Here is a 19,120-nt window from a genome sequence, read left to right as displayed (position 1 = left end):
TATGCTCAGCATATCATATGCAAACACAAAAACCAAGGAACAATGCAATATGCCCATCCCATCCCATCTCCCGCACTAAATCACAATTATTTAAAAGAAAGAAACAAAAATTAATAAACTATAATAACGTTATTTGATAAAAATACTTTTTGTAATATTTAAACCAAAGCGGTGATGATTGTTAACCATTTTATTCTTCGTCCACCCAACCATTTTATTTTATTCTTTTTTGTCTTTTATTTGTTAACCTTGTTTTCTTTCTTCTTATATATCTGTACAAAAATTGGCAATGCTTCCACGACAGAAGAAGCAAAAATAAATCCCGCGCCAGGTAGGGGTCGAACCTACGACTTTCTGCTTAGGAAACAGACGCTCTATCCACTGAGCTACAGGCGCTCGCGCGCTATCAAGTCAAACAGCTACTCCATCACTTAAGCTAATTTTCTAGCAAATATACAAGTTAAAACAAACTTGTCCTCCTCTTGTTTTTTTTTTTTTTTTTAAATCATGATCAAATTATGACATTTAGTAGTTTACTTGGTTTTAACTCTATTATTATTTAATAATAATAATTAATAAGTAAAAAAAGTAAATACCAACAATTAATGGTATTTTTATTTTTGATTCTAAAATTAAAAAAAAAAAACTTAAAAGTTGTTAATTAAGCCATCCCACCCAAGTTTATTAGCACTTGAGAGAGTGAGGTGAAAATTTGATAGCATTTTAATTATTTCAGAGGCCTTTCGTTTGAATTATTAAACCAAAAATCATGATTTTGTCATTCATTTGATAATTAATTAAAATTTATAGTTTTATTACAAGATAAAAGAAAAATTCAAACCATAAAAAACTTAATTTTATTTAGGATTTTAAGATGTGGTCAGTTTGACAATTTATCGAAACTCAGAATTTGTCTACCCTTTTAGATGATTTTTAAAATTGTCATTTCTTTTATGACAATTTATGGTTTGAATTGGCTGAATTTGATGGATTTGAGCTTTTTACTCACCCCTAAAGCATACGTTCAACTGAATCTTAGACAAAAAAAAATATGAAACTGCTTTTACAATAGTTACCATGGAAAACATCACCTGTTCCATTTTACATGCACTTAATAAAAATATAACACTAATTGCTCTTACGGTTATGGTGTAATGGTAAAGTACTTGAAATTTCATATAAAGGATTAGGATTCAAATTAATACGATGACCTAAAAGGCAGAATTATTACTAGAAAACAACAGTAAGACTAGAAGATAAGTCTCGTATAGACTGCACCAAATGTTCAACTCTAAGTGTGTATTAGATTGTGTCCGCATCTGAATCCGGATTTACTCGAGTAGTGTATTAGGGGAAAAAGTTACCCACTCCTAGGGATTAATCAGGCGAAGCTCAGACACCCCAAGTGAATAAAAAATATATATAACATTAATTAATAACAATTATAACCCTTAATTTTATTAGAGTGAACTGCATGAAGAAAAATTCTATTTGCAACTCGGTATTTTGCTCTTCACAACCATATTTTAATATGACTAAAATAACCTTCAACAAAAACTTATTTTTTGCCCTCTGCAGCCTTTTCTCCTCTCATCGTCAGTCGCCCCATCCTCTTCTCCGTTTATTATTGCCGTCGGCTTGTTTCCATAACAACGGCCACAAAGGCTGTTGGTTGTCAAGGAAGAAAGAGGGGAGGAGATTGACGGCCATGGCAATGACGAACGATAGAGTTCAAGAAAGAAGAAAGAAGATCGACGGGCCCATCCTTGCACCCGCTAGCGACCCCATACTTGCACTCGTTGGTGGCCGCCCATCATCGCAAAGCTTCCACCGGCAATCATGAAGAACATGAACGCCCATCCTCACACTATCAGCGATCGTGTTCTTCACGGTCGCCTATCATTGCATCAAAACCCTAAGGTTTGGGTGCGTTCAAACCATCCCAAATCCCAGGGTTTAGAGGCTTTGAAAGCACCCCAAGTTTGAGAAGCTTTGTGTTCGTCGCGGTTGCCAATAGGTGTGAGGATGGGGCAGTCAATCTCCTCCCTTTCTTCCCAAACTTTGCCATTCGTCATTGCCATATCCATCGATCTCCTTCATTCCTTCTTTCTTGACTACCGACAGCCTTTGTGGCCACTGTTAAAGAAACAAGCCAATGACAATGATAAACGAAGAAAATGATAGGGCAACCGGCAAAGAGAGGAGAAGAAGTTGCAAAGGACAAAATTGAATTTTTGCTGAAGATTATTTTAGTCATATTAAAATGTGACTATGGAGAGCAAAATGTGGGGTGCAAATAGAATTTTTCCTGTATGCAAATAGAATTTTCCCTGTATGAATTGTAAGTTTTTATTTATAATTATATATATATATATTTTGGTAAAAAGCGTTAAATCTTATGTCATATCTAATTAAAAAGTCATTATCATATTTTCTTTAATTATAAATTTTCTTCATTTCATTAAGTCAAGTTGATTGTGTAAAGTAGTTTGAAGATTTGTGAAATGGTATTCAATTAGTGGAGGTAGGTTAAGGCTTGTTGGGAGTAAGATGAGCCAGCCACCTGTAGCTAGCTAGCACATGGATGGATGGATGGTGGTAGGTGAACCTAAAATTCTCCACAATATATTAATGTTAATTCTTCGCTCTCAAATTATCAATGACGAAAGCTTTTCCCATTCTTCTAACTTATCTTTATTTGTCATTCAATCACTGTACTTAACTGCTTGAATCGTAATTTTTCTCTTGGCCTATATATGATTAATTAAATTTAAATCAAATATAACAATTTTATTAGTGAATAGTGTGATGTGATGCCATTTTCATTGGACATACGTATGGATGTGGCGAAGCCCTCTTTTGTTTTCATTGGACATGTGAACAAACAAAGTCTTAATTACCACCATATATATATAGAGAGAGAGAGATGAGTTCGCCCACCGTTTTCAATTGAACTACAATTACATAATGTTATGGTGGTTAGGTATTATATACTTACTTTTATACCAGAACCAGATCGATATATATTGGTGTTACCACAACAGAGAATTATAAGGGCGAGAGGGGTTCTTTAAATTGAGGGAGGAAAAGAGCAAGAGCTATCAAATCTTTAAATTGCAGCTGCTGCTTGTGTGTAATTAAAACAAGTAAAGCAAAAGTCACTGCTTCCCCATTTTTATTGCAAGGGAGTTGATCTTAATTTCGATATTAATCTTGCACTAAAATATTATTAAAATAATATATATATATATATATATAATAAGGATGCAGTAGTAGTAGTATTTACAATTACCTGTCAAACAACATAACAAATGAAGTTGTAAATTTCTCCACGAGGAGTAAAAAAAGTCGCATCATTTGGTTGGATTATATGTACATATACATATACATAAGAAGTTTATTTAGATAATATTGCCTTTATAAAATTAAAACTTTTCTTCATTTATTATTAATTATGATTGAGGGGTAGATTCCGTCGTCTGTAGTTTAAGTAGTCATCATCTCCCAGTGGATAGCATACTGCTTAATTACTGCTAGTCTAAATCTTCCTGATCGAGCAGTCCTGGGAGGGGTGAAGCATATGATATGAACTCATCGGACATCTGTGAGCAGTGCCATCCATTCGATCTGCATGTTCTTCGGGATTGACATGCATGGAGCAAGGTGGGTGTGGTGTGGATTCGCGGTGGCCAGATTGTTTTTCTTCTTGCAAGGGAGGAATGTGGCCGCATGCAGATGGTGGTGTTCGTGATCTTGCTGGCTGGTATACTTGGGTTTTTGGTTTTAGTTTTATACCCTTCATATTGGCTCTTGTACAAGTACACCATAGCGGAATTGCTTGCACTGAGGGAGGGGCCTTCCTCCTACATTAATTGTTGGGAGCGAGGTATCCGATCGATTGGATGAAGTTACCTCTGATTCCAAGGCGGCTGTTCACTTCACTTGTCTAAGTCGGGGGCCTCTTTGCCGTCTCATCTTTACGGGGGGTGATTGCAGATTTGCTTGTTTTACCACACAAATATAATATCTTGGACTTCTTGATCAATTTCTCATGCTTATTATTAGGAGTCCAACAGTACTGTCCGTGGCTGATGGTCTTTGGCTCGTTTGGGTCATAACGTCTTTCGGTTTTGAAGTCTCAACTGGGGTTGGAAGTAGATTTGTCGACTAGCTTTGATGCTTCTTTAGTTGTTAATTATTTTTACTCTTTCCCAATGTAAAACAAATTAGACAGATAATTCATTATTCATTGTAGTGAAACATCCATCACACAACACAACACACACATACACACGCACATGGAATACTACAATTAATATATGCACAGAAATAATGTATGCTGTACGTACGTCAGTGTACTCTTGTAGTTGCAGAGGAGACATGCATGCAAGGTATACAGTAACTTGTTCTAATTAATGGTGTCCCCAATCTGCTGGATCAAGGTTCTCTCTAGATCTTATGATGGAGCATTAATTTGTTATTCAGATGAATGCATGGGTGACAATATTCAATGAAACCGATCGAAATAACTAAAAATTGAAAAAGTTTTAGGTGAATGTGGGGAATTATAAAATCATTGTAGAATACAGTGCTTTCATCCAGCTGGTCCTGGAACCTAGCTAGGGAAAATATGGTACTTACCAGAAGCTAGCTAGCAAGCTATCTTCTTCGTTACTCAGTATTTTTTCATAAAGACAAAAATTTTAAGAATATATACAGTTACTTAAGTGAGATTTTTGTACCATTGTTTTAAAGGGAATAAAAATTTTATTAACTCATATAATTATGTAAATTCGTGAATGGTGTCATCACTAAATCACAAAAAATAAATAATGTTATGTGACCCCCCCCCCCCCAAAAAAAAGCTTTCAATTAAAACCTTCCCATCTGCACTATTAACAACTTAAAAACGTAACACACCTCCATAATGAATTTTACATTTCAACTAGCTAAAAAAAAACACACAACTTATCATAAAACCCCCTCACCCTTTTCACAGAGTGGTGGTTAACATTTTAATTAACTTGATTAAGGAAATATTAACAGAAATTTAAAGAATCGATTAAAGATTTATACCCTACGTACAGAAAAAAAAAGTCAGGGTAATTTCTAATTAATTTCCTTTAATTTTTCTTATTAAAACTCTTGTTAAATATTATATATATTTCTACACTACGTACGGTTAGTAAAAAATAACATAACTTCTTTTATAATATTTTGTCCAGATTTAAGTCATTAGCCGTTCTTTCTATGTCTTATTATAATCAAAGAGAACATTAACGATATAAAGAGTTACCTAAAAAGGCCATTAGATGTTTAAGAAGAGAATAAAGAATTAACAAAGCCGACTAACCTTTTGCCGAGTGACCCAAGTTCTCGGCAGCGGGGCCACAAGGTTACCGATTGGTATTATTTAGATTGCAATAAATATGATACGAAATAAAAATAAAAAAATATTATTTTTTGAAAAAAATTAGAAAATTGAAATATGAGAGAACAGTTGATTAAGGAAAATATAGAGGTTTTTTTTGTAAATATAATTTTTAATATAAAAAATTATAAAAGTAGTTATTCAATTTAAAAATAAATATAAATTTTATAACATTCACGAATCATGATTTATTACTTAAAAATAAATAATAAATTTTAAAAAAACAATCAAATATAATATAAAATGAAGAAAGAAGAAGATATTCGCTTTAGGTTTAAAATTTTTTACTTAAAAGACAGAAAAAATTCCATATCTAGATTTAATTAGAGATGGAATTTTTTTAGTCAAACATAAGAAACACATTTTTGATATTTTTTTAATACTACAAAATGATCCTAAAATATTTTTAAAATTACATAATTGACCCAAAAATATATATATATATATTTTTTGTATTTCTTGATTTTTTGATATAGGAAACGTTTTGAAAATATCAAAATGACACCTCCCAAGCGTTTCTTGGATCATAGGGTATTATTTTTTATTAGGCTAGGCATTTTACTGTTGTTATTTTCCTTGCCTTTTTAAGGGGTTTTCTGCGCTAAGGGCTATGTCTTGCAATCATCACTCTTGGGGATGGAGGGAACAACAATTGCCTTGTTCATCGTATCCTTCGTTTTTGGTGGGCTTGTACGTACTAGAAGCGGAGCCTAAGGTGGGAGGGATCATTGCATTACCTATATTACAGTTGTGAGTTGACTTAGTTGGAAAGAAGATTGGTGGCAACAATTGTTTCAGGTGCCGTGATCGATCATATATATTAGGCAATTGCTCTATAAGGCGGCAATCTCCAACTGTTTGTCATTAAGCTTATCAACCCAAACATTTAGGGAGTCAATCTAATTTCTTCACTCCAATGCTACTCACCCTTGCCAAATTCCCTAGCCCAATTTGATAGCGAGCAGCCAAAGTCTTGTCAAATTTGACGATCCATCACGTTTGACCAAATCTCGCTATTTTTTCTATCTCAAGAGTTGATTTTTTGTCAGAAAAAGGCCACAATGGGTCCAAGAGATTAGAGACGACAATTGACGGTGGTGACAATCAGCATCTACAATGCCATCAAAAGAAGAACAAGCAACGACAAGTAGACTAGAAGATGGCGATGACTAGTAGAGGCAGCATCGACGACGATTAAGAGATCTAGCAATGACCAAGACCAGTATCTACAATGGCATCGAAAAGGGAATAGGTGGCGACCAATATCTGGGTTTGTGTATGTATTTGATTTTGGAGAATTTTGTATTAATTTGTGTATTTGATGAGTGATATTGAAAATTTATGTACTTAGTTATCGTTTTGTGTATTTAATTATTAATTAATTATATATATATATATGGATTCGATCATTATGTGTATTTCATTGTTTTTGAAATTTTATTTTTAATATATTAAAATTTTAAAATAAATATTAAATTTTTATAGTAATGAAAATTATAAATAAATTAAAATAAATAATATATAAAGTCAAATACAAAAAAATAAGGGAGAGTGTGATTGAAATAATTATAGTTTTTTAAGTAAAAAATAATAAATAGTAAATTATTTATAAGGTAATAAAGAGGAGAGTATAAAAGGCATTCTAATTAATGTAATTACTAAAATCAATGATTGATTTCATATTCTATATAGGGTTTTGATAAAAGTAATTTGGTATTGGGACCTCTTTCGATTTTATTACTTTTAAAGACTTATTGAGTGTCATCAAAATTCACTTAACTAGAGATTAAATTTGATAAGATGGGGTTGTGTTGTAAATCAAGCTGTTTATTTTACATGTCTAATTGTATTATTATTTATTTTTGTAAATAAAATAAAGAAATCAGTGTGTGTTTTAAGTCATTTTCTTGAAGGAAAATGTATTTTTTTTATTTTAAAATATTAATCTAAAAACAAATTAATCTACATATGGGGAGTGAGTGGAGTTTCTCTTTTTCTTCTGACGTGGCAGCAAAACAATGGGCGAACGGAGGTAGGTGCCGGTTTGCATTACAATGACGATGCGTCGACAAAATCACGTCCGTTCTTCTCACCAACCACACCGAGCTCACCTACCCCCCTCCTCCGCCTGCTCCACGACTCCATCTTTCCTTCTCCCGCCGTTAAAACTAACGCCGTCAACGACCCGCAAACCCCCATTGTCACCTTACTCTCCCCACTATAAATTCCCCCTCGACCACCACTTCCCCCGCCAGTATTCACCGCCAACCGCCTCTCTGTCCTACTCATCCCCGCCGCATTTGCCCTTACATACGCCCATGGACCTTCTCCTCTTAGAGAAGACCCTCCTGGGTCTTTTCATTGCCACCGTCCTCGCCATCACCATCTCTAAACTGCGCGGGAAACGCTTCAAGCTACCCCCGGGTCCCCTACCCGTACCCGTATTCGGAAATTGGCTCCAAGTCGGCGACGACCTGAACCACCGGAACTTGTCGGACCTCGCCAAGAAATTCGGCCAGATATTCCTTCTCCGCATGGGCCAGCGTAACCTTGTGGTGGTCTCCTCGCCGGATCTCGCGAAGGAGGTGCTCCATACACAGGGGGTCGAATTCGGGTCCCGAACCCGGAACGTCGTGTTCGATATCTTCACCGGGAAGGGCCAGGACATGGTGTTCACCGTGTACGGCGAGCACTGGAGGAAGATGCGGCGGATCATGACGGTGCCGTTCTTTACCAACAAGGTGGTGCAGCAGTACCGGTTCGGGTGGGAGGAGGAGGCAGCGCAGGTGGTGGAGGACGTGAGGAAGAATCCGGAGGCGGCGGCCGGCGGGATCGTGCTAAGGCGGCGGCTGCAGCTGATGATGTACAACAACATGTACAGGATCATGTTCGATCGGCGGTTCGAGAGCGAGGAGGACCCGTTGTTCGGGAAGCTGAAGGCACTGAATGGGGAGAGGAGTAGGCTGGCGCAGAGCTTCGACTACAACTATGGTGATTTCATTCCCATTCTGAGGCCGTTTCTGAGAGGGTACTTGAAAATCTGCAAAGAAGTTAAGGAGACGAGGTTGAAGATCTTCAAGGACTACTTCGTCGACGAAAGGAAGTAAGTTTTATTTATTTTATTTCTTTCCCAATTTTATTTTTAATGCATAAATAGGTAAAGCTTTGCGCAATTATACATTTATATAAGGCTAAATTGTAAAGAATATATACTTTTAGGTTTTACTAAATTATGAGAAATAAATAGTTAAAATAACTAATTTACCTTCATCCTCCTTTTCCCTCCTCATATTAAAAATAAATAAATAAAAAATAACCCATGTTAAAACCCACTTCCATGCTTGTGCCAACAATAAACCCATATAGGTTTGAGATGTGATGAACCCACTAGATCTGGGTTGATGATTAAGTTCCATTTCGAATTTAGATCTAAATTTAAAAAAGAAATAGAGAAGAAAAAAAAAAAGATATAAAAGAGAAAAAGAGATCATGGAAAAAAGTAAGTAAAATATTTCATTTCGAACCTAAATATAGGTTTGAAAAAGAGAGAGAGAGAAGAAAAATAGAAAAGAAATGAAGGGAAGAATGATATTTCATCTTGAAGTCAAAATTTATTTAAAATAAATATTAAACCTGGTTGGGTTTCAAAAGAGAAAAAATGTGTAAAACTATTCATCTCGAATCCAGATCTAGATTTGAGATGAACAACTAACTTAGATTTGGATTCAAAGAAGAAAGAAAGAAAAAAAATTAGATGGGGGAGAAAGAAAAAGAGTAGGTGTCTACTGTTGTTGTGGCATTGTCAACATGACCAAATATGCCCCATTGTCATTCTTGTTGCGACCAGCCTTCACAATTTGAGGGTGAGAAAGGGAAACAGAGGAAAGAGAAAGAAGATAAACAACTAAGCTTGTTGTTGGTATTTGCTTAATGTCCCTTGTTGAGAGAGAGAGAGAGAGAGAGAGAGAGGATTTGAAAAGAGACAAAAGAAGAATAAGAAAAGTGTTTTAGTCATATTATAAAATTTGAAGGTAATTAACTACAAAAATTATAAAATAACATTGAAGTTTAAATATATATTTTTATATTTTCTCACACCTTTACAAAGATTCAATTGAGGCTGTACGGGCCAATTGGGCCGAGTGGCTTGGTTCCAAGCATTAGAAGTTACAAATACAGGAGCTGAAAAAGACTTGAATGGCCCAAAAATGAAGTAGTAGTAGTAGTAGTAGTAGTAGTAGTAGTAGTAGTAGTCGTCGTCCACCAACAACCTAATCCGAGATTGAGACTTTGTACTCTTGTTACAAATGACAATAACATTTGCATTTTGGGTGGGTTTAGGGTAATCAACATATTATTATTATTATTATATAATTAAGTTGTTTAAAACATTTGTTCATAAATTAAATTGTTGTTTTGTTTGTATTGTAAATATGGGGGTGGGTGGGTGGTTTAAATAAATTGAATGGTGGCTGCAGGAAACTCCCAAGCACGAAGAGCATGAACAATGACAGCCTGAAATGTGCAATCGATCATATTCTGGATGCTCAGCAGAAGGGAGAGATCAATGAAGACAATGTTCTTTACATTGTTGAGAACATTAACGTCGCCGGTAACCTTTTCTTCCCTATTTTTCCTCAATTCAATTTGAAACACTAGAGGACTGACTCTCAATTGCTAACTTCTCTCTCAATTGCTTATTATCTCGTGCATTGAGTTTTATTTTTTGGAATTATTATTCTAGACAATTTCAAAAATAATGAGGTTTTTTTTTTTTACAAAAAAAAAAAAGAAAAAGAAAATTTCAATTTTTAAGAACAATGGATAAATAAGTGTAGGTGAAGTTGGTGGAGCGTCTATTGGCAAATGGCGAGGGTCTGTTGGTGACGTGGGGACCAATCAATATGATTTGGTATAGAGCGTTGTGGAATTGTCATTGTTTGAATGAAAGTGATTCGCCATCCATCCAACCCAATAGACGACCTACCCTACCCTACCCTACCCTACCCCCGCGCCAACCCCAATCTCCAATACGTTTATTTCTATTTATCTAATCTAATCTAATGCTGGGACTGGGACTGGGACTGGGTCTGGGACTGGGCTCCTTATTATCAATATTCTTTCCTAAATAAAAAAATTTATAGAAACACAATTTACTTTACGTTTAATATCTAAAACTAAAGAAAGAAACTAAGAATATATATATATATATATTATCGCTGTATTAATGTTACAAAATTTGTTTGATTTTGATGAGACAGCCATCGAAACCACACTGTGGTCCATAGAATGGGGTATAGCAGAACTGGTCAACCACCCGGAGATTCAGACCAAACTCCGGCGAGAGCTCGACACGGTGCTCGGCCCCGGCGTCCAAATCACCGAGCCCGACACCCACCGCCTCCCCTACCTCCAAGCCGTCATCAAAGAGACTCTCCGCCTCCGCATGGCGATCCCCCTCCTCGTCCCCCACATGAACCTCCACGACGCCAAGCTCGGCGGCTACGACATCCCCGCCGAGAGCAAGATCCTCGTCAACGCCTGGTGGCTCGCCAACAACCCCGATCAATGGAAGAAGCCGGAGGAGTTCCGGCCCGAGAGGTTTCTGGAGGAGGAGGCCAAGGTCGAAGCCAACGGCAATGACTTCCGGTACCTTCCGTTCGGCGTCGGCCGCCGGAGCTGTCCTGGGATTATTCTGGCGCTGCCGATTCTGGGCATCACTCTGGGGCGTCTGGTCCAGAATTTCGAGCTGTTGCCTCCGCCGGGGCAGTCGAAGATTGATACTACGGAGAAAGGCGGGCAGTTCAGCTTGCACATCCTGAAGCATTCCACCATCGTGCTGAAACCAAGATCGTTTTAATTTCGATTTCCAAATTTCTTCTTTTTGGATTTCCAAAGTAATTTCGGTTGATGTGATTGTAAATCTGTGGACCTTACATGCTGCATCTGCAAGGATGGATGATTCATGAGTTTGAAATAAGCACCCTTCCACTTCCACTTCCACTTCCACTTCCACCTCTACCTATATATAATATTTTCATTTCTTCTTTCTGGGTATATATATGGATCTAATTACGTTATGTTCATTTTCATTTCATCTATCTATATTAACCATTTTTAAATAAAATTTAAAGAATTATCAAAAGACTAAGATAATTCACACCTAAAAACTACTACTATTTTTTTTTTTTTAAATTTAAAACAAGCAACGAAAACACACCACATACAAAATTACACATATTCAGTCCAAGGTCAGGAGACCAGGAAACGCAGTCACCACCGCGCCGGTCACAACACGTGAGACAACAAAAGAAAGGACACCAAGAGACAGCAGATGTGCAAGAGTCACTGAAGTTGCTCACATAGGACATCGAGAGAGAGAGCGAGGGGGAGCTGATGAGGGGTCTCATCGCCATTGGCCATCGGTTGCACCGGCCGGTTGTCTACTTATCGGCCGAGCCAAGATTTTGATTCAAGATTTTGATTCAATGAAGATGAATTTTAATATAAAAAAATATAATTTTAAAAATAAAAATAATAATAATAATAATATTAAAATATAAAAACTTTTTATAATTATTCTCTATGACTTTTTTTTACTTTGATAAAGTCGTATAATAATTTCATTATTAATTTTATTAAATATATTATTTTTAATATAGATAACTAAATTATCATCCATCTATTAATTTTCAATCCTATTATGTAATTAATTATTCATAATATTCATTACAAAAAATGTTCTTTCAACTGTAGTAGTAATAATTGAAAGAAAGAAAATCAAGTGAGTATTGGAAAAGAAGACAAGAAATAAGATAAATTTATAAATGAAACATATTATAACTTAGGAATTAGTGGATTTAAAACATTTGACCCATTACTAAATTTTAATAGAATAATTTTGAATTGATTGAGAGTTGAACTCGATTAAAAATAATATAAAAAAATTAAGATCTAGCCCAGTAGGGGCAATTGCCCCTGTCGGGCCTCACTTGGCTCCGCCAGTGTGTCTGTCTTTGCCTAAGCACCTAGTTTTAAGTCGAACTTGCATCATACCTCACCAGGGCTGACTCAAGGGTTGGTGGGGTCTTAGGCAATCGGTGATCGGCGTCGGCAGCAAGCAGCGGCGTAGGCAACCCTATATCTCTCTCTCTCTCTCATCGGTTACCGTCTTGGATCTGTGTGAATCCTTATCGACAACTATGCATCTGTTGCCATCTCTTTCCTGCTACCAGCAACCCCGTCCCATCGGCATCCACTGTCTCCTCCTTTCCTTGTCAACTGATGTTTCCTCTTCTTGCTCTTGGGTGGTCAATAGCCTCCTGAAGCAATGAAGCTTCTATCGAGTACGGCGATTGCCGCAATGACGACATAATATAGTCATCATTTGCACCCTCCCCGGATCTCACTTTCTGCAAAACATATATATATATATATACATACATACATATGCTTGTTTTTCCTTTCACACCAACCATCTTTTCGAGATTCTCCTTAATTACTTTTAATTTGCATTTAAAATTAATCTTATTTTTCTTCTTTAAGTATCCTCTGGCAATATAAACATGGTTTTCACCTTTATTTGGTTCAAAATTTTCTGTCCAATTCGAATTAAAAATCATTATTATTGAGATAAAATAAAAATTACTATTTGCTAAACTCAACTCTAGTTGAAGAAAATTTACCCAAAGGGGGGCTGGAATGGGAGTACCTTCGACACACGTTGCATTTTTTGCCACTAATTTTTTTAGCCGCCCAAACAGGACCGGAAAGCAGCAAATTGAAAAGTCACAGACGACGGACTTTGTTGGCCGATTCAACGTCCAAGCCGCCTCTCTGCTTGAGCTGCAAGGCATGGTCGTAGATATAGTGAGGGTGAGTCAGAAAGCTTGAGACGCAGTGTTCTGCACGGACCTCTTAACCCACCCATTCAGCGATATTGGACACTCAGCCTGGATGCTGAATCTCCCCAAGGTTTCATATAGGTGTGGAACCAGAACCACGCCCTCCATCCCCATGGCCTCTCCCCCGAAGAAAGGCTTGCCTCCGGTCCGAGCTCTGCTTCCAATATCTTCAAGCATTCTATCAACTCCTTCCTCAATTCCTCTTGCTCTTCTTCCTTCTCGTTTTGTTTAATCCCAGCACAGTCCTTGAGACTGAACACGTAAGTGATTCTGTGTACCATGAATAGCATGATCAATGTTGAAGTCTGTCTGTCTGTACTGTGTTGTTCCTTGATATGGCTTTTTGATGAGTCTTAATAATATATCTTTAAGATAAGATGAGCCTGTAACATATTCGCCATATTATTCTAGGTATAAGGTTCAGATCTACCATCAATGCGCTGCACTTCCCTTGTCTGTATGTATATACACTTTTGCCTTTTCTTCCTCGTCTCTCTATTGCTGCTTCTCTTCTCATTTTCCTCCTTTCTGTTTCACGTCAAATTTTGTGAAAATTAGTGCAAACTTAGATCCACAGCAGCCTGCACAATACCACAAAGCATTTGTGTTGGCTTGTATTTGTTTCAATTGCAAACATCTGTTCTGACCAACTGTGAGAGCTTCAATGGTTTCATTTTATTTCACTTTTTTTTTTATTTTTAAATGTTAAAAGATACTTATCTTTCTTCACCTTGATTAACCAAACAAGAGAACGGATACCTGTCCTTGCCACCTTCTTTCCCTTCCCTTCCCAACTTATATCCTGGACTTCCCCTAACTCCATCCAGCTGGAGACTGGGAGTGTCAATGAGGTGGGAATGACCAGTTTATGGGTGGTAAATATGGCTTTCTTTGGGTCGACAACTTTTGTTTTTTGTTTGAACATTTCCTCAAGAGACATGGCCGTCGATGGATATGGCTTGCGATTATTTTTGTTTTTTGCATCCTGCATTTAATTGGAAATATCATATTCCTACATGACATTTATTGTATACAGCCCATGACTTCCTACTTTTTCCCTTGGGAGGTTTTTTTTTTTTTTTCTTTTTGAAGACCAGTATTCTATCGAGGCCTATGATGTTTTAAAAATGTGCCTACATCGTCTGAGTTCAATATTTTTATTGTCCATGACGGAGAAAGGTCCGAGAGACTGAGGCCACATGAATACCGTGAATTTATTTCTAGAATGAAGTATGGGAAAGAAAATTTGTTTAAATTTAAGCACCAAAAATTGTGTTTCCTTGCTGCCGCCTGACGTTACGTCTTCATTTTAATCAACTCGAAATACCAACCTGAATAATTGGGTCTCCATTCCTTGTTCTGATCCAAGTAGATATATGTTGGGTGTAAGGCCCGATTCCTGGGCCTTACCATTTAGAAGCCAAGCCCAAGACCAGTCCTAAGAAATTAGGGGCCTTAAGCAAAATTTTATATAAACACTAATATCTTAGGCCCCTAATATTATTTAATATTATATATATATAATATGAGATGGTCCCATGCCAACAAGGCCAGGACCAGCCTTGGTGGAGGGCCCAAGGCAACTGCCTAGGTTGCCTACCCTCAAGGCCGGCCCTGGCCAAGCCTAGGGTTAAGTGTTGTGCCAGTCCTTTCAAGTGAAAATTTCAGTAAGAGAAAAGGCCCTTGCTTTGGGTGAAACTCATTTCCACTCTGAGCAAGGAGAGAAGTTGTTTCCTTCAAGTGGAACAAATTTCCACCTGGAGCAAGGCCAACCTTCACCCACAGGGTTTCTTTCGAGAAGGATTTCGCCTACGCTCGTCTAACAGTTGTAGACATCTTGGCACAACACGTGGCCTATACGAATTTCTCGAGAATTGTGCCTAAAAATACCTAATCACTTGAGAGAAGAAAAGACCTTACACTTCTAGTAAAATCTAACCTCACTTATATTACTCAAAATACTCATTTGTCTACAACACTTACTCCACACGCATTTCACCCAAAGGGACTTTTCAATCCATTTAGAGCATTTGCTTTCATCCATTATTAACTTAAACATTGGAGGGTCTATGTGGGCGAATCGCGTGTCTTCTAACCCTTTTTCGTGCTACAATTCACCCGGAAGGAGCAAACATCCACTCAGGGCCCGTTTTTTCCTCCCAGCGAGCCATTCACTCGAAGCCTGTTCTTTTTTCTCGGTGAGCCGTCCACCCGGGGCTCGTTCTTTCCTCCTGGTGAGCCATCCACTCGGAGTAGTTCTTTACTCCCAATGAGCCACCCTAAGCACGTTCTTTCCTCCTAGTGAGCCGTCCACTCGGAGCAATTCCTCCCAGTAAGCCGTCCACCCGAAGCCCTGTCTTTCCTCCTAGTAAGCCATCCAACTAGAGTAGTTCTTTCCTCCTGGTGAATTGTCTACTAGGAGCACATTCTTTCCTCCCTGTGAGCCATTTGCTCATAACAGTTCCTTCCTCCCGGTGACCCGAAGCCCGTTCCTTCCTTCCGGTGCCGTCCACCCAAAGCCAATTCCTTCCTCCCGATGAGCTGCCCACCTAGAGCAGTTCCTTCTTCCCAATGGCCTATTCCACCCAAGGCCATTTCTGTCTCTCGAAGCCAAGCAGACATTGTCAATCTAAAGCCACATCACAAATTTTAATTGTTGTATGTTGGCAACAACACCAAGACTAAGCTTACGTATCCCCTCTACAAGCTCTAAGCTTTCTTCTCTCTCTTTGCAACGATAGCTTGGAACTTTCCTTTCTCATCCTCCAATCACGATCGATAGTCATGCGACCTTCATTCCATGGCAGCAACAGCCCCCCCCCCCCCCCCCCCCCCCCCCCCTAAATGACATTTGTGATCCTTTAATTATATCATAAATTTTAATGACAAGGTGTCTTCCCCTCATTAAATGACAAGGTGTCTTCCCCAAATATAATCATGTACAGATGCAGTGAATGATATATTTTCGTTCTGACATTGAAGTGTTACATGCAATAAATGACACATGCCTACCAACTTGCATAGATCAAAGTAACATGGACTATATTTTTCTCAAATTTAAATTAAAGAAAATGAAATCAAACAGATCATGTAACATGAATTCTATTTTTTTCCCAAATACAATTTAAAAAAATATCAACAAGATAGTATATCAAGAATACAAGGATGATTAGCAATATGAATATAACAAATGCCACTATAATACAAATTACTCACAATATTATATTAAATTTGAAATTTTTTCAGTTGCCTCTTAGCTAAATCGCGTCAAAATCACCTAACAAAATTATTAAAGCAACATGAGAATTAACTAAAAAAAGATACACAACAACTAAAATATTCCCAACCATCTAAAATGTTTATCCTATCTGGCTAATGGACTACATATGATACTAGCATGTGTAAAATGGAATGCGGCGAGTATAATTCTAATGCTAGGCTTTTTAAAAAAACTGGTTGGGCTTTAATGGAACCTGAGAATTAAGCTTTACCAATTAAATTTAAATTTTTGAAAATAAAGTTAGCTCCCATTTGATATAAAATTGGGTTTGGCCATCAAATTTAGCTAACCAAAGATAATATATATATATATATATATATATTTAAGAAGTACATAAATTAGGAATATCATAAGTTAAACCAAATAAATCGAGAATTAAACAAACAAGAATATCATAAACTATCCTCAACATTACGTATTAAATCAAAAATTTGACAACCATTGGAATTGAGTATCCCAATTACCCTTTATCAATTTGGGTATTTAATAAATCAGGAATTGGATAAGCATGGGAATTGGCTATCCATGGATTGGATTAAGTTTGCACCTACCAACCAAACACCCTAAATCAGTTTTGGGGTTTGGAAGATTTCAGCCCAAGGAATGCAGTGCGTGTGTGTGAGGGTTGGGAGAGGGATGTGGCTGACGGCAGTGGCTTCCGACCACTGTTGTCAGAGCCGCCCAGCCATGGCCGGTTTTTGTTTGGGGGTTGGGTTCATTGCGGGAAGAAGAAGAAGAAGACGACGCAGAAGAAACAAAAGAAGAAGACGACGCCGAAGAAGAAGAAGAACAAAAACAGAAGCCACACGTAACGTTGGTACAGGGAATCGAGAGGGAGCAAAGGGGATTCAATACCATAAACCAAGATACCAACAATCTTGGCCATGGCAAAACCCATCCCAGAACTAAAATCGACGGACATGGCGGCATAGGGCAGTTCTTACTTACGAGTCTTGGCAACCCACATCACGTAGAAGACGTCGAGCACGAGAGAGCGAGAGGGTCGGTCGCGGTATAAATCTTGCAAGAGGGGGGTCGTTGCTGCCATGGAAGAAAGGTCGCGTGACTGTCGATCGTGATTGGAGGATGAGAGACGAGAGCTTAGAGCTAGCAGAGAGAAGAGTAGAGAGCCCTTGGCCTTGGCTTCTCTTGGGCCTCTAAAGGGTAAGGTCCAAGAATCGGGCCTTACATTGTGATACATAGATGATGAGTAGATGATTCTCCATTTGACTATGTGGTGGGCAAGCTAATTGCAAGAATGATGAAGATGGGAATGGGTTTAGAAGAAATGATTTCCAAAACCAAATAGAAACAGGTAGTGATGACACCAATACTAAAGGTGTCACAAATAGTAAAAGTGTTTCTTGAAGTTTCATCTACTATATGTAAGGTAGATGACATTTTAGGAAACATATTTTTTAACTTTCAATCTACCTTGCTTATGTAATCTATTATTGATGTGATAGGATAGTCTCTCGTTATAGCAGATTGAAAATTAGGAAATATGTTTCTTGAAGTGTCATTTAGAATGACACATAGTTACTAAGTTTGTGAGTATTGTCATTCCATGACTCTCGCTCAGTTGAGACGTTAGGTGATAGAAAGATTATAGCATACGATAATCGTCAACTGTAATAGATTCACTTGAAGTGAAACTTTACTACCACTTGTACTGTGTTAAACTGCTGTTGGGCGCTATTCAGGAACTCTCGGAATGTCATTGGGATTTGGAAAAGTTTTAATAATAGGATAAGGAGTTGACCGATACCGAAAATGATTTCGTTGTTATCCAATTGCTAGCGGGTGGTGAACCTAAAAAGTTACACACCATATAGTGTTGCATTTGGTATCGACATTGTAACAGCCCACTTCTTCAGGGCGTGTTATGTCTTAGGAAATTTGGTTTTTTTTTTTTTTTATCTTTACATTATCCCGAAATTCCCTAAGACCTTATCTAGTGCGAGATGTTTACACTAGAAATAAATACAAAGCGGAAGCTGAATCGAACCTGCTCATATAATAATAACTAGACATGACATTCATTACAAAGTTAATTCATAAGCGTCTGACAAAAAATACAATGTACATAATTCTTAGACTACTAACATAACATGGTACATTTACTCGCTTTTCGACGTCTCGCGTCATCACATATCACCAATCTCGGAATCATCTCTGCAAGTCCCGACTGGAACGTTGAATATTCCAGGGGCGAACCCAAGTTAGATGATGAACCATCTAAGTAAGGGTACATAATGCTATGTTATGAGTGTATGCAATGTCTTTCATCGTAGGTGTCAACTGCACCCCTCATGCTACCTACCATTTTAGCGGCCACCTCTTTCGAAGCCGGGGTGTATGGGTGCACCCTTGGTAAGGCAGCGGCGCCAGTTCGTACTCCCTACGGCCTCATATGCGTGTGATCGATGATATCAACGTGTATTTATGCATTTCATAGTTATGTATGAAGTCTACGTGATGGATACATATCAGGGCATGTCAATA

The 19,120-nt window shown here is 37.6% G+C and overlaps 1 protein-coding gene and 1 non-coding gene across 2 annotated transcripts; one reads left to right on the top strand and one right to left on the bottom strand.

Annotated features, from left to right (window-relative positions):
- Positions 1 to 323: 323 nt before the first annotated feature.
- Positions 324 to 396, bottom strand: TRNAR-CCU (transfer RNA arginine (anticodon CCU)). Its single transcript has one exon. It is a non-coding gene; the product is annotated as a tRNA-Arg (tRNA).
- Positions 397 to 7,664: 7,268 nt separating this feature from the next.
- On the top strand, positions 7,665 to 11,411 carry LOC127798460 (trans-cinnamate 4-monooxygenase). The gene is made up of 3 exons (XM_052332040.1): positions 7,665 to 8,534; positions 9,910 to 10,043; positions 10,693 to 11,411. The coding sequence occupies exons 1-3, from the start codon at positions 7,750 to 7,752 to the stop codon at positions 11,289 to 11,291; spliced, it is 1,518 nt and encodes a 505-aa protein (XP_052188000.1). The 5' UTR covers positions 7,665 to 7,749; the 3' UTR covers positions 11,292 to 11,411.
- The last annotated feature ends 7,709 nt before the right edge of the window (positions 11,412 to 19,120 follow it).

Source organism: Diospyros lotus, chromosome 3 (assembly GCF_014633365.1).
Source record: "Diospyros lotus cultivar Yz01 chromosome 3, ASM1463336v1, whole genome shotgun sequence".
In the NCBI taxonomy this organism is placed as follows: Eukaryota; Viridiplantae; Streptophyta; class Magnoliopsida; order Ericales; family Ebenaceae; genus Diospyros; species Diospyros lotus.
The sequence above is the reverse complement of the archived record's forward strand: the minus strand, read 5'-3'. Positions and strand labels throughout refer to the sequence as shown.